Here is a 17,171-nt window from a genome sequence, read left to right as displayed (position 1 = left end):
CTCCAAAACAACTCAAAACTTGCACTTCCACCACCCCATTTCCACAAGGTCTAGGGAGATTTTTAACTTTACATGAAGTATTTAGAACCATATTTAGAATTATTAGAAATATTACTAACCATGTTAGAAACATCTAGAACCATGACAAGAAAAATCTGACTTGTGCCTTCTGGCAAGTTTTACTATTATAGTATTAAAGTGAATCTGATTAAAGTGTGGTTAATATACTTTCCATTAATATTTAACATTACAATGAAATTAATTTTTGCTTACTTTGGGGTGAAACAAAATGTAATTACAGTCTTTTGATAAGGTTGTAAAGTCCCTTCATTAGGAAGACAGGAGATAATGATAGTAGTATCTATGTCCTTTATTTTTCTTATGTAGGTGAGATTATTTAAAGCAATATCTGTTCTTTGTTGAATATCTGTACCCTGTAATATAAAGTCAGATATAAAAGAGTATTAAGGCAAAACACAAAAAAATTTTTTGAGGAGGTTACAAAATAATTATTGAAATTCCAGAATCTAGGAAATAGCAAATATCTATCTTTAAAGTAACATTTACACATAAATTTGACCAAGGCACATCATACAATTTGAAAAAGGATTAAAAAATTGATGAGAACAGAAATACCTTCAATTAGCCACTGATCTATAAGAAGCACTTGTCTGGTTTACTTCAGATATATATTACTATAAATGTTAGCTTAATTTCTGAATTTTTTGAGGTTGCTATTGGATACACATAAAATCAAATCTATCTGCCCATGTTAAAAGATATTTTGAATAATTAAAAAGCTTGTTGGCTATTAGTAGATTTAACACAATCTCTTTTAAGTCATAATACCTGATATCCCCGTCGCACCATTTACTTACCAATTCTTCTCCCACGGCATCATCTTGTATTATGGCCACCCAATTTATGGGCTCTGGGCTATTATTGTATATACGTGCATGTTTAATTTTTGATGATCCGAAGAAAACAGGACCAAAGTGTATGCATTCCAGCCTTCTGTCACTACTCATGTTTAATAATTCAATAATCTGCTCAACCACATGAGCTTTGATACTCAAGAGCAGCTCAGGTTGACCTTGCAAAATCACTCTACGGGATAATAAGATATGCACATACATACATATTTTAATTAGAATTCTATATACTTTTTTTTCTCCCACACATTTCGACAAACAGAAACTTTATAGAATCACATTATCATTAAAATTCAGTAGCCTAAGAGTAGTTCCTTTCACGTACATACCAGAGGTTATCAGGTTCTTCTGTATATCTGAATCTACAAAATGGAATGGCATATGTGCAGCCTAATTCACTGTCTTCAGGAAACAGTAAAGTTGTAAAACAATCTCATGAATTGAACCCAGAAAAAACTCAATGGCATATTCATATTGCCAATTATTTAAATGATTTGTATGGTTACCTCTAGCTCTCAAATTCTGAAATTCTTTTCTAATTCTTCTCATCTCCCAAGTCCAACAGCTTATCTTATCCCCATCCTTACACCTCAATTCCTTACAATCTAACGTACCTCAGTAAAACCCACTGCTGCCTGGGTGTGATCTCACACCTGTAATCCTAGCACTGTGGGCAGCCAAGGAGGGAAGATTGCTTGAGTCCAGGAGTTCGAGACGAGCCTAGGCAACACAGTGAGACCCTATCTCTACAACAACAACAACAAAAATTTAAATAGCCAGGGATGGTGACACGCACCTTAAGGTCCAGCTACTCTGGAGGCTGAGGTAGGGGAATTGCTGGAGCGTGGGAGGTCGTGGCTGCAGTAAGCCGTGATTGCACCACTGCATTCCAGTCAAGGTGACAGGAAGAGACCCCATCTCAAAACCAAAACGAAACAAAAATCCCACTTCTTTGCTGAAATAAACATTTCCCCATTAACTTCACTTCTCAAATGAATTTCAGTTCTCTTTGGGAACTGCTCTTTCATTTTATCCCACTCTGGCATAAATGCAATCTTTCAATTTAGGCCCATCAGATACCACAGATAACTGACTACTCCACAACTATCACCTAACCCTTATCTTACACTATATCCTATAACATTGGGCATTGAATTGCTCCTCCCTTAGCTTCCTTGACACCATAATTTCAAGGTTTTCTTTTAACTCACTCAGGCCCCACCTTCTCACTCTTCTAAGACTGGGACCTTTTTTAAACTTGATAAATAGTTAACATGAATAGTAGTGTTTTTTCTCTTACTGTTTCTCATTCTACTCTCCTTCTCAAAGTTATTCTCAACACTTCTGTTTCTTCTACCACTTATACACTGATGATCTTCAACCCTATACAGGCTGAGTATTCCTAATATGAAATCCATAATGCTCCAAAATCCCAAACTTTTTGAATGCTAATATAAAACTCAAAGGCAATGCTTATTGGAGCATGTCGGATTTCAGATTTTTAGATTAGGGTTACTAAACTAGTAAGTATAATGCAAATATTCCAAAATCCAAACAAAATTGAAATCTAAAACACTTCTGATCTCAAGTATTTTGAGTAAGGAACATTCAACTTGTACATCTAAATCAAATTTCTTTCTGGGACTCAAGATAATTTAATAAGCTGCAGCCAGCTCCACCAGGAATCTGAAAAGTAAAACCATTCCAACATATCAAAACTGAATTTAAGATCCTCTCCCATAACCCTGTTCCACCTTTTATCTTCCTTTGCTACAATCAGTCACCAAATCTAGTCAAATCTACTTCTACAACCTATCTCCAATTTGCACACTTCTATCAGTCTTCTCAGTTGACCTTATCTCAGACCTTTATCATTTTCCTCTTGCTTTACTGTAATTTCTAGTCAAGCTTCTCACTCCACATTTGTACTCCCTGGTCTGTTTTGCACACTGCCACTAGCATGACCTTTCTAAAATACAAACTAATCATGACACTCTCATCCTAAAACCCTCCTAAGACTTCATAGCCTTCACAATAAAACCCAAGCTCCTATCAGGGTTCACATCTGTTTATCACATATTTATGACTGTGACCTTCAGTAAAAAAAGTATTTTATATTCCAATGCCGGAACACACACACACACACACACACACTCCACAGATGCATTCTGATATTTTTAAGTCGTTTGTTAAAAATACTGGTGATGGCCCATTATATTGACTGCACATTCTAGCAATGAATTAAGACATACCGCACAAAAATGTTGGACTACAAAGCCCTTCAAACTAGACATTCCATTTGGTTTTTCTGGTCTTGTCTCCTGTCACTCCCCACCTCCATCTTTTTAATTCTACGTTGCCAAAGATGCCTTGGTGTGCAATACTGTCTTTTTGCCTCTAGGATTTCCAGTATGTTACTTGCTCTGCCTGAAATCCCTCCTCTATGCTACTCCCATCACTAACTCCCACCACCCCTACACACACACACACACACACACACACACACACACACCAAATCACATCACTGCTCTTTGCCTGGCTAATTACTACTCACGAAAAAGTATTTGATTCAACTATCACCTTGTTAGTGGAGCCCTTCTCTGGTCCACTCTCTCACCTCAATGAAATTCAAAATAGAAGATCCTGTTATGTGTACCCATATGCTATCCTCTAGTTCTTCCCATTTATTAAAAACCTGCTGCTTGGCAAATAGTAGAGACTCAATGAACAACGCTGAATGGAAGAACAAAGGAGCTAACATACAATCAAAGTCACATCTGCAGGGTTAAACGGGAAAGCATTGAGATCTGTATTATAATTTTTAGAACCACAGTATATACTCACATTGCCTCTTCATCTACAATTCTTGGCTGGTCTGCACAGAAATCTACTTTAATAACCATTGACGACTTAGCATCCACGATACCACTAGTTGGAAAAATGAGGATGGGTAATTGGCCGTGGTATTCTGCCTTAAATATGCCTATAGGGAATAAGAGCAGTTGATTTACATCTGGACCCTTACAATGTTGCATGTACACTCTCAGTAGGGGACCAACATACTTTACCCAGTAGACCAAGCTTGCCTAACCCATGGCCCATGGGCCACATGCAGCCCAGGACGGCTTTGAATGCAGCCCAACACAAATTCATAAACTTTCTTACAACATTATGAGATTTTTTGAGATATTTTAAGCTCATGAACTATCATTAGTGTTAGTGTATTTGATGTGTGGCCCAAAACAATTCTTCTTCTTCCAACGTAGCTCAGGGAAGCCAAAAGATTGAATACCCCTGGAGCAGATGGTCTACAGTGTACCAAGAATTAAAGCTTTAATTGTAAGTCCAATCTCTGAGGTCACCCAACAAATATGATCCTGTTGTTAGAATTCAAGTCTCACCAATAGTTAAAATTATCTGCTTACTACGTTCAGACACTTATGTTAAGAGCTCTGCATAGGTTATTTAATTTCCATAAATAATCTATGATATAATATTTTCAATCATTACCTCCATTTTACAAGTAACAAAATAGAAGCTTTGAAATGATGAATGACTTGTTCAAAGTCACACAACTACTGTGGTAGATTAGCTTGCTGACCACAATTCTTCACCTTTTTCCACATTCATATCTTTACCCTATTGTTCCAGAGTTTCTCACTGCAGGTCTGTGGGTCAGCTGGGTGACTCTGCTCCACATTTGCTCATTCTAGGGCATGGGCCAAAAGGACAGCAATTACACAGGATAAAACACTTCCCACCTCCATGGTAGAAGTGCATCTAGGTTGGAAGTGGCATGCTATCAATTACACCCACATGTTATTAGCCAAAGCAAATCACATGATCAAGCCCCTTGACTTTGGGAAGTGTTTCTCCTGAGTAACTGCTGTCCTTTTGGCCCATGCCCTAGAATGAGCAAATGTGGAGCAGAGCCACCCAGCTGACCCACAGACCTGCAGTGAGAAACAGAACAGGCCCAGCTGCTTCAGCTTGAAGCAGAGCACCCAGATGAGCCCAGCCTAGATCAGTCAAGTTCCAGCCAATCTGCATACACATAACCACATGACCAATTAAAAAATAACTGCTGTTTGAAGATATTTTAGGGTGGTTTGCTATATAGCAATAACTACTACAGTTAGTAACTAACTAATGAAGATGAGATTTTCACTTGGATATTTCTGACCACAGGTTCATACTTATAGTTATCACCATTCCCTAGGAGATGAATGTATCCAGTTCACACAGGATAAGGGCAAAGGGGATTGGTTTCTGAAATCAAATGGCATATGAGAAGGAGGGTACAAAGATTCTTATTCTGAAAGCAGAAATGGTTCATAATTTATGGTAATGTTTTGTGCCTATATTAGAGCATGTGGTCCTTGAAATCAGATACAATCTCTTTCTCATGTCTGTGGTCACAGCACCCCACACACTGCTTAGCACTAAGCAGTACTTAAAGTATGGCCAACAAATAGAAGCAGCCAATCACTAGTCCCTTTATTATCATTATAACACAAATGAGCATGGTGCCAAAATAAACAGTTTTGCAAATTCTGAAATCACCAGTCTTAAATCACATCTGATGATATTTTCCAAACGTATTCATTTAATTTAGGAAAACAAAATGTTAGCACAATAAAAGTAATGAAAATATTAAAAAGACAATATTTGAAAATGCAAAGTAACAAAATTGGTCACTTCAATCATTTCATAGATGTGCTAATAGCATAATATTTGAAGTTAATTTTCTATCATAAATCAAAAATATATAAAATTATATCCATTTCAAATAAATAGGTATTATTGACTCCATTCTGCAAGAAAAAAAAGGTATATAAATTTAGTTAGGACTGAGTCAGTGAAAAAGTTTCCCATATTGTAACCACTTAGACATAATTTGACAAAAGAGTTTAAGTGAATATTTCAAAAACTTATTCAGAAGCAACACAAAATACAAAAGAATATTGTTTAATTTTCTAAATATGTTTAAATTGCAGGTATGTCAACATTACTATGTCTTATTTAACTTTAATACAAAAACCATTTGTTTGGCTTTTTAAATTGCTAACAACAGAAGCAAGAATATCATCCTAAGAGAAGAGAGTTATTGAAAAAAAGAATGTTGGCCAGGTGTGGTGGCTCATGCTTGCAATCCCAGCACTTTGGAAGACGGAGATGGGAGGATCACTTGAGGTCAGGAGTTCGAGACCAGCCTGGTCAACATAGTGAAACCCCATCTCTACTGAAAATACAAAAATTAGCTGGGCATGGTGGCACACACCTGTAATCCCAGCTACTGGGGAGGCTGAAGCAGGAAAATCGGTTGAGCCTGGGAGGCGGAGGTTGCAGTGAGCCAAGATCATGCCGCTGCACTCCAGCCTGGGTGACACAGCGAGACTCTGTCTCAAAAAAAAAAAAAAAAGAAGGAGAAGAAGAAGAAAAAAGAATGTTAAAAATAGAATATTTGTGATCAAATTTTCATTTCTTCTCAGATATGGCACTGGCTAATGTGTGGGAAATAAACTAAAAGGAAGTAACGTCAGGAAAATAATTTAGGTTAACGTAGTTATTCAGCAGGGGAAGATAATGGCTTTTTGTAAAAAAAGTGGCATTGGGCAGAGAAAAGTAGTATTACTGGCTTAATTATGAAGTGAACAGATAAGATTTACTAATTGACTAAGGGGGTAGGAAGTGAAAAAGAGAGAGGTGTTGAAAATTTTGCCAAGTTTTGGAACTGTCCAAATACATAGTGGTAACATTAATTGACAAAGAAAAAAAGTATTGGGGGAAGCTGTTAAGTTTGAGAAAACTGAAGGATACCCAAAGGATTGTATAGATCTAGGAGTAGTCAGTGAAGTAAAAGGAAGGGAAGTGATGGTCCAAGGAGAGTACCTTGACTGAAGAAACATAAGAGTCTGTGGCAAACCTTAGGAAACATTCACATTTAATACACCACAAAAAGAAACACCAGTCTAGGAAAGAGAACTGAAGAGGGCAGAGGTGGTAGAAAAATAATAATTATAACATAAATAGCTAATATTTACTGAAAAGTTATATATGCCAGAGAGTGTGCTAAGCATTTTATTAATCATCACCACCATTAGAGGAGGAAGGTACTATCTTTATCTCTAATGTGTAAGTCAGACAATGGATGTTTTGGAAGTGCAAATTCCTTACCCAGGGCCTCCCAGATAGTAAATGATGCAACTAAGATTTGGGCCCTATTCAACCTCACTTCAGGACCTGAGTTATTAATTAGCATTCTATATAAGAGAGTGAGTTGTCACAGAAGCCAAAGGGCTTTGAATTGTTTTTGTTTTGTTTCCCCAAGAAAGTGGCAGTGGCTAACTATGTCAACTTTTGCCAATAAGCCATGTAAAACAGACCTATAGACTTGCCCACTGATAAGACTTAGTGGGGGCACATAAAACATAAGGGTACCCACAGCTACAGCTGCGATGAGGGGTCCCTCACACAAATCTGTGTGATTTTTGAATCTGGATTCTTCTATCTTCTCTAGAGAAGCAAATTAGACACTAAGTGGTGCAGTATACATGGTTACACCGTCTATACTCCTTGAAAAAATTTTTAAGAACTGCTAAGCAGATTTTTGCCTCAGAGTATCTGTAAGATCAAGCCAGGGTAACCAGATTCTGTAGTTCTATAGAACGTTATTAAAAATCAATTGTCATGTACCCCAGGCTATTGCTATTTCTTATGATTTTTTAAAATTCCCTTGGTTCTAAGCACACTAAATATGTATGAGGCTCCACGTTTCCAAATGACTAATTTTTAGAGATTCTTCAGAATGCTCATATGGATTTAACAGGTTCCTTCTGGGTTTAATCATCTTTCATTAAAAGCTTCATAGTTCTTTAGTGAAACTCCAAGAAATCACTAAACCAAATAAATTATGATTATGTCGAAATATATAATCCTATAAGTTAGGGTTATGTTATGCATGAAGAATATATGGAGATGCCATGGCATCAGTTTCCAAAAAAAATTGAAGACAAGAATTATGCACTGAGATAAGTAGGGGGTGCTTTTGTGAGTTACTAAGGAAGATACCCAGGACCACTTCTGGGTTTGGTACAGTTTGACAAATTTCCTGGTTTACAGTTGATTCCAGGATATTTTAGACAATGAAGTAGAGAAATGATGCTGCTGATTAGGGGAAAAGGCAGAGTGGGCCTTGAGAGCAAATGAAAGGTCATATATTTTGGACAAAGTAGACCAAATAAACCTAAAGGATGATAAGTTCTGAGGCAGATGTTCAAACTCAGAAATGATATGTAAGGCTCTCACTTAGGAATTTGAGAGACTGTTCTATGTTATAATACTGTAGTAGAAAAAGTCTACTCAACATTCTCCATGATGTACTTATTTCACATTGGATGCCCGTATCAAAACATCTCATGTACTCCATAAATATATACACCTACCATGTGCCCACAAAAATTTTAAAAAATAAATAAATAAGTATGCTCACATTAAGGAAGAAATGATTTTAATTCAAGGCATGCTAAATTAATAATTTCTTTTTCTAATCTTCAGTGATAAAAGCTGAGAAACAATAGTGGTATTATCAAGCCATAAAATCTTAAAAGTAAATATGGAATTTATTAACCTACAAAGTACTAACATTAGAGACACCATAAAGAATGGACCATGTCTTCAGAAAGAAAAGATGAGCACTGCTTTGTACAGTCAGGGGTAAATTTGGGAACCATTTCTATAAAGGATGAGGAAACAAAAGTTATTCAACAACATATGGCTAGATCCATGGATGTTTACTCCATAAGAGGCTATTAAAATAAATCATCAAGGAGTTGTTACACACATAAACTTTGGGGGTCTATAAAAACAAAGGTTATAACTGCAGTGATACTACCAGAGAGAGAAAACAAAGATGTGGAAATGTTAAATCTGCCAAGTGTTGAGTTTTAAATATCCTATTAAGTATACATACAAATTTGTAAGCATTTGAACTTTGACTCTAAACCTACAAAAAATTCACCATATAAAATGCTTTTTAAAAATGTTATTAAAATCAACTTTGATGGCTGAATCTATTTTCAGAATGTTTTTCTTCATGAATATACATTGCTATTATCATGAACATGTATATATTTTGCTTGTAGATGATAATGACTTTATGACACTTTATAGGCACTAGCTAATCTGAATGTAATATACACTATCAATTTTGATAATAGTAGAAAAAATAATCTGATTTGATTCCAAGCATGTGGGATAAAGTCAACACTAAGAAAATGTAATTCATTGATCACAATTTGCTTCAGTTTGTAAGGTAATAGCCGTTAACATTTCACAGTACTCAATTATAATAAACCCAACCAAGGTATTACAAATACTATATACACATAAAATACTAACATAATCCTAATAGCCAATGCACAGTATTTTTCCTAAAACATTATGTATTCCGGTCTGCAGCTTAATTATACTTATTCTAATTTATTGAGTAAAATTATATTAAATATTCAATGAAAAGTAAAACCATATTCCTTTTTTACTTATAGAGAGCTTTCATATGAAATGAAACTGTAAAATTTGGTGAGATTTTAGAACAAAAAGGGAATATATTATTGGTATCAAAACACTGAAGGTTATTGAATATACAACAGTTAAAAGAAATTCTGGAAAGTAAAATAATACAAATAAAAATACCTTAATTAAATATCAGTGCTCTAAAATATAACTAGAGTGTTTAAAGGGTCATATTGCCCATATCACTTGCTGTAAGAGACTTCCTCCTTAACACTCGAGTCAGGCCACAAACGAGCCTAATTTTATAATCCCACAGGCATCAGACATGCACTCATTTAAAAACCAAAGCATAGAAAGTGAGGTGAGTAACATCCAATGTGGAACAGTTATGAGTTTTATTCCTTTGTATCCTAAGAAGAAATCAGTAAACTGACAGACTGCCTTTGTCTTCATAATTCCCAATGCTCAATCAGGTGGCCCCAGAGAACACTCTCAGTTAGTGGAATAGAAGCTTGGATTTAAGACCTACTTTATATATTCAACAAACAGTCTCAGATAGAAATACCCTCCCTGTCTGGAGCTAGTCCTCATTTTAGATTGGGAGAAATGGCAATCTTGCAACCCCACATGCCATTGAATCAGGACACTGAAGGGATAAGCAATCCTATGCTTATTGTATGCTATCAATTTAAAGTGTATATGAATATACACACACAGAGACACACACACACACACACACACACACACACACACACACACACATCCTTATGTAAACTCTTAGGCCACAGTAAGAATCCCTGGAAATAATTAAATCTGAAAAAGAGAGAAGTATTTATTCTTTCAAAAAAGAATTAGTAAAAGCCTTCTGGGGAGTTTGACATTAATTTAAAGTTGAATATGATTGAGAAAGAAGACAAATATTTATTAAGCATCTATGATGAGCCAAGTAACATACCACAGTTCAAAGTATGTACATAATTCATCATCATACATTTTATCAGCACCCGTTTATAAATGAGGAATCTCAAGTTCGAAATCCTTAAAAATACTTGCCCTAGATCACACAACTAATAAGGCGCTGTGCTCTAATTCTGTCTCTGAACTATGTAACTTCTCTGACACTATCCTGCCTCCTATCCTGAGGGATTTCACCATTTTCTGACTGTATTAATCAGGATCATAAGGAGGAAGGTTCATTTTTCTTGGATTGTTGCCTATCAGTCTTTTACAGTAATACTATTAAGGACCTTTGGTTTTGAGCTATTTGAAACGATAGACCTTTTTTCAGTTAAATTAGGTAATCTATTACACAAGGTATACATTTCAAATAATACCAACTCTTCTAAAAGTATAAGTAAATATGACAGGAAGGATTTACCTGGAGCTTTGCCATGGTTAGTGATAGTAATCTCTTTAGAATATACTTTACTATTGGCAACCAGTGTGCCAAAATTAACTACTGATTCAATTTCCAATTGACAGGATGGAATCAACCTAGGGAGGAGAAAAGAAGGCCACATAATTAATTTAACAATCATAACAGCCTGATAGCTAAATATGTAGGGGAATATAGATGGACACTTAAGCCCTTAAAAGACATTTCAGTTTATTTACAGGTCTACTGGCGGCATGTTTGTCAATAAAAGGAATTATGAAATAAAGATATGAAAACAAGGTAATGGGTTACATTTTTAACAAAGAACTTTATGCATCTAAGTGCATGGTATGTCATCCCAAATAAATAGTTTGAATGTCTCCAAATCTTATGAAATAAAAGAATGCAGTGATGCTGTAACATATCATTTAGGGTCTAAAACAAGATGTAAGTACAAGATGTAAGTACTTACAAAATGTAAGTACAATTTATTTTCCATATGTATTTCTTAAAAATTCACTGTAGCATATTTGTAGCATGTGTTCCTACAAGTTTTTAAAAATCCATTAACATCTTATATACAAACCTCATAAGGTTACATACATTTTCTATTTGGCTAGACATTCGTGATTAAAAAGTACCCCTAAGTATATTATCATACTTTGGATATAGGAAAAGGTCTTAAGAATAATTTCTTGGGAATCTCCACACTTCGCACAGAGAGAGAGAGAGGGGGAGAGAGAAAAAGAGAGACAGAGTCTACTTCAGTGTTAAGATTTTGGTAATATATAATGATTTCTCTGCATCTCCTGTTAGTTTCTCTTCCTCTTGTAAAAAAATCTTGAAATCTTGTTTTGGCTTCATACATACCACAGCATATAAAGACAGTTGACCTCTGAGGACAACAGAGTATCTAGTCAGCTATCAGAGGAAGTGCCTATCTAAGGACAATAGTTAAACGTTAGACCTAAAACCATAAAAACCCTAGAAGAAAACCTAGGCATTACCATTCAGGACATAGGCATGGGCAAGGACTTCATGTCTAAAACACCAAAAGCAATGGCAACAAAAGACAAAATTGACAAATGGGATCTAATTAAACTCAAGAGCTTCTGCACAGCAGAAGAAACTACCATCAGAGTGAACAGGCAACCTACAGAATGGGAGAAAATTTTCGCAACCTACTCATCTGACAAAGGGCTAATATCCAGAATCTACAATGAACTCAAACAAATTTACAAGAAAAAAACAAACAACCCCATCAAAAAGTGGGTGAAGGATATGAACAGACACTTCTCAAAAGAAGACATTTATGCAGCCAAAAAACACATGAAAAAATGCTCACCATCACTGGCGATCAGAGAAATGCAAATCAAAACCACAATGAGATACCATCTCACACCAGTTAGAATGGCGATCATTAAAAAGTCAGGAAACAACAGGTGCTGGAGAGGATGTGGAGAAATAGGAACACTTTTACACTGTTGGTGGGACTGTAAACTAGTTCAACCATTGTGGAAGTCAGTGTGGTGATTCCTCAGGGATCTAGAATTAGAAATGCCATTTGACCCAGCCATCCCATTACTGGGTATATACCCAAAGGACTATAAATCATGCTGCTATAAAGACACATGCACACGTATGTTTATTGCGGCACTATTCACAATAGCAAAGACTTGGAACCAACCCAAATGTCCAACAATGATAGACTGGATTAAGAAAATGTGGCACTTATACACCATGGAATACTATGCAGCCATAAAAAATGATGAGTTCATGTCCTTTGTAGGGACATGGATGAAATTGGAAATCATCATTCTCAGTAAACTATCGCAAGAACAAAAAACCAAACACTGCATATTCTCACTCATAGGTGGGAATTGAACAATGAGAACACATGGACACAGGAAGGGGAACATCACACTCTGGGGACTGTTGTGGAGTGGGGGGAGGGGGGAGGGATAGCTTTAGAAGATATACCTAATGCTAAATGACGAGTTAATGGGTGCAGCACACCAGCATGGCACGTGTATACATATGTAACTAACCTGCACATTGTGCACATGTACCCTTAAACTTAAAGTATAATAATAATAAAATTAAATTAAATTTTAAAAAATAAGGACAATAGTATAAGGAATCTCTAGACAAGAAGAGAATGACAAACACAACAAGGCTAAGTACAAGTGGTCATTAAACTCAGGGATGCCCTAATAGGTAAACAATACCTTCCAATGGTATAAAGGCATCTTCTCATTTTACTATCTCATTAGGTATATTTGCTGATACAAATAGAACAAAGAGGTCTATGCATATTTTGTTTTCTCAGCCCATTTTTCACAATTCCTCTCCCATTTATTTATACAAAAGGAGAAATAGATGTCATCTTTTCTTAATTTAATGGTGATGCATTGCTTTGGAGTGGAAACATCTCTGGGACACGAAACTAAGGGACAATTGAAAATATTGGTGTTGATATTGATAAAGTGAGTGACCAAAATTACTAGGTAACAAATCCATTTACATAAATGTGTTTATCCAGTTTCCTTTCATCAACATTAAAAGAGGGGAATACAACTGACGTAGCTGACACATTGTTAAAAATAACACTTGATAAACAACTGCTGTAATTTTACCCTATAACTTTACAGAGTTGAAAAAATTGAGAGACATTACTACAATAAAATCCTTTCATTCCAATCTACTCATTATGGAGACAACTTCTCTCAGCATCCATATCAAAAAATTTTAAATAGGGATAAAATGCATGTGGGATTCACATAAGCAATAAGTAGCTATCATCCATAAACATGCTAACTAAATAAAAGTTTAAAATGCTCCATTCATCTGATTATAAATATTTCCAGTAATACTTTGCTTTTCTGTTGAAAAAAAAAACTCATCAAACTTAGTTTGATATATGGAGTTTAAATCAATTTGTATTAATAATATCATTTATAAGAATTATTAAAAATATGCATGGATTTATGACTATAGCAAGTATATTTAAACACATAGCTGTTTATTTGATGCACACACATAGGTTCATATGTACATATACATATATAGACATAAACTATAGACAAATTGCCTATGCACTTTATTCCTGGTGATCATGAAAAAAACTTCTAAGCATAAAAATGTAATACATTAGGATGTGATGCTGTGGTGAAAAATGGAATGGAGCTACAAATTTAAGAGGAAAAGAAAAGAGGTAATTTTTTCACCTGCTAACATATTATTGATATTTTCATTCTATTGGATACATTTTAAAAAGGCATATAAGTATTTTATTTTTAAATCGTAACACTTACTATATATAAGCCATTACCTCTTTACAAGTGTTCAAACTAATGATGAAAATCGTAGATATTTTTAAATATAAAAGAAGGTCATAGTTTTGGGAGACACATAAAAGAAAAGCTCTGAAAATCACTAATTATATCATCTACCAACTAGGGCACTTTGGAAGTCCAGGCTGATGTACGAAAATGTAGAAATCAAACATGTAGTTTCTGTTTTCTTTCTTCTTTTTTCAGGGTTCACTCCATAACAAATAGAAGGTTCATTACATGTCTGATCCATATACAGAAACTCTGAAGTAAAAATAAATGTGCTCACTCCAACACAGTTTTTTTAATCACATTCCAGTCATGCCATTAGGGAGTAGTTCAGATCCAGTTGGACTAACTTTATTCACAAAACATTCACTGAGTATATACAATTTAGATTATAGAAAAAAATAAAACTCCCCTGGACCTCAAGAATTTTACAATCTAATGGAGAGAAACAAACAAATACAAACTTCTGGTCCAGAAAAAATAGCATAAACCTATTTTTTCCTGTTCCTTCTACTAAACACAACTATAAACCCTGAAAATGGTACACGAGGCAAGCAAAAGAGAATGATGAAAGGTGGTGAAAAGGAGAACTGGCTGATTTAGAACTCTGGGACTGGAGGAACAATAGCAGCAGGGTGTCTTACAATTCCCCAACCAACAGAGAAAGGCCACGCAGACCCAGTATTCTTTGCCCGCTGACCTAGTTAGAATCATTCTTTTTCTGGATCAAACAGGAGCCCCGCTGAACACACCAGGTGAGCCAGACAATGCCAGCCTGGGGATCAATTAAGAAGTATACCAATCATAAGTGACAAGGGGAAGCACTCTCCTTCTACTCCAGGCCTGAGATCCTGCAGAAGAGGAGTTCTCTTTCTCAGGAGTTTTCTGTCCAAAGACACCAAGGTAGTTTGAGGAAACCAGGAAAAAAAAAAAAACAGCAATTGCAAGCAGCTATATCTGAAAAGCCTCTTTGTCACTGCTGGCTCAAACCTTTCCTTTTTCACTCAGGGACACTGGAAAGGTAAGCGGGACTTGCAAGAGATCTAGATACAGCAACTGGCCCAGTACAACAAACTTCTTTGCCCCATAAGTCAGATTTTTCTATCTGCTCAGAAGACCTGGGCAGCCAGGGGGGTACTTGTATAGCGTTCTCACCACATTTCTCCTCTATCAAGAGACGTGTGGCAGCCAGGCCTGGGAAAAAAAAATGCCTCCACTCCTTCAGGAAGCACCAGCAGAAGACAGTGGGAGCGGTAGTGATAACATATAAATAAAATGGATCAAAATAATACCACAAACATACTGAAAACTAAATTGTCATCACAACCACAGCATAAAAAATAGGCTAAGAAAAACATGCTGAACATAAATGGCGTGTGTGCCTGTTAAAATAACAGATTTAAATAAGACCCAGAGTCTCCTAACATAACAGAAAAAAAAATTTAGCATTCAATCAAAAATCACCTGTCATATCACGAACCAAAAAAATAACGATTTTGATGAGAGCAGACAATCAACAGATGTCAACCAGATGAACCTCAGGTTGAAATTATCTAGCAAGGATTTTAAAGCAACTGCCAAAAAAAAAAATGCTGCAACAAGCAATTTCAAGTTTTTTTGAAACTAATGAATAAATAGAAAATCTCAGCAAATAAATACAAGTTATAAAAAAGAATCAAATGGAAATTATAGAATTGAATAATACAACAACCAAACTAAAAACATAGTGATGAACACAATACCAGGATGGAGATAACAGAAGATAAAATGAGTGAAATGGAAGCTCGATTAATAGAATTCACCCAGACTTGACAAAGACTGACAGAGAAAGAGAAAAAAATGAGCAAAGTCTCAGAGGCCTGTGGGACAATAACAAATGATCCAATATTTGCATCGTTAAAGTCTCAGAAGAAGAGAAGAAAGAGAATGGGGCTGAAATAATAGTTAAATGCAAATAATGGCTAAAACTTCCAAAACTTGGCAACAGACACTGACATACAAATTCAAAAAAGCTGAGTGAACCCAAACCTGATAAACTCAAAGAAAATCATGTAAAGGCATATCATAATTGAACTTTCGAAAACAAAAGATAAAAAACAAAAATCATGAAATCAGCCAGAGAGAAAGAATGTGTTCCATATAGAGAAACACCAAATTAAATGAATGCACGTATCACATCTGACTCCATGGAGTCCGGAAGGAAGTGTCACAATATTTTTCAAGTACTGAAAGAAAAAGAAAACTGTCAACTGAAAACTCGATTTCTGTTAAAACAATGTTTGATAATGAAGGGGAAATACAGACATTAGACAAAGAAAAACTAAAGGAACTTGTCACTAGCAAACACCCCCTTAAAGATCACCTAAAAAAATTCTTCAAGTGGGCAGAGGAAGAAGGCTGAATAGAAGGCTCCACCTATCATCCCTCCTACAAGGACACCAATTTAACAACTATCTATATTTAAAAAAAAAGCAACTTCGTAAAAACCAAAAATCAGGTGAGCACTCACAGTACCTGGTTTAACTTCATATCACTGAAAGAGGCATTCAAGAGTGTAGGAAACACAGTTTTGAATCACCTCTGTCAACCCTCCCCAACCCCCAGCAGTAGCAGCATGGCATGGAGAGAGAATCTGTGCATTTGAGGGAGGAAGATCACAGCAATTGTGAGTCACTGCATTGAACTCACTGCTGCCCTGTCACAGCAGAAAGTAAAACAGGGGAACTAAGCTGATGCCTGCCCATGGAGGGAACATTTAAACCAGCACTAGCCAGAGAGGAATCACCTATCCCAGTGGTCACGACTTGAGTTCTAGCAAGCCTTGCCACCATGAGCTAACATGCTCTGGGACCATAGATTAACTTGAAAGGCAGTCTAGGCCACAAGGACTGCAACTTCTAGATGAGTTCTAGTGTTAAACTGGGGTCAAAGTCAGTGGACATGGGGAGACACACAACCTACTAAGACACCAGCTGGTGTGGCTAGGGGAGTGCTTGTGCCAACCCTTTC

The 17,171-nt window shown here is 35.9% G+C and overlaps 1 protein-coding gene across 1 annotated transcript in view; it reads right to left on the bottom strand.

Moving 5' to 3' along the window:
* The window catches only part of CFAP47 (cilia and flagella associated protein 47), a 467,323-nt gene that overhangs the window by 435,455 nt on the left and 14,697 nt on the right, over positions 1-17,171 (bottom strand). The window contains exons 3-6 of the mRNA XM_003805971.5: positions 10,825-10,940; positions 3,777-3,915; positions 879-1,107; positions 274-434 (exon numbers count right to left, since the gene is read on the bottom strand). Of these exons, the coding sequence (XP_003806019.4) occupies positions 274-434; positions 879-1,107; positions 3,777-3,915; positions 10,825-10,940 (645 nt within the window). The remainder of the gene's footprint in view (positions 1-273; positions 435-878; positions 1,108-3,776; positions 3,916-10,824; positions 10,941-17,171) is intronic.

This window comes from Pan paniscus, chromosome X, assembly GCF_029289425.2.
Source record: "Pan paniscus chromosome X, NHGRI_mPanPan1-v2.0_pri, whole genome shotgun sequence".
Lineage (NCBI taxonomy): Eukaryota > Metazoa > Chordata > Mammalia > Primates > Hominidae > Pan > Pan paniscus.
Note: the sequence above shows the minus strand (reverse complement) of the source record. Positions and strands in the feature narration are given on the sequence as shown.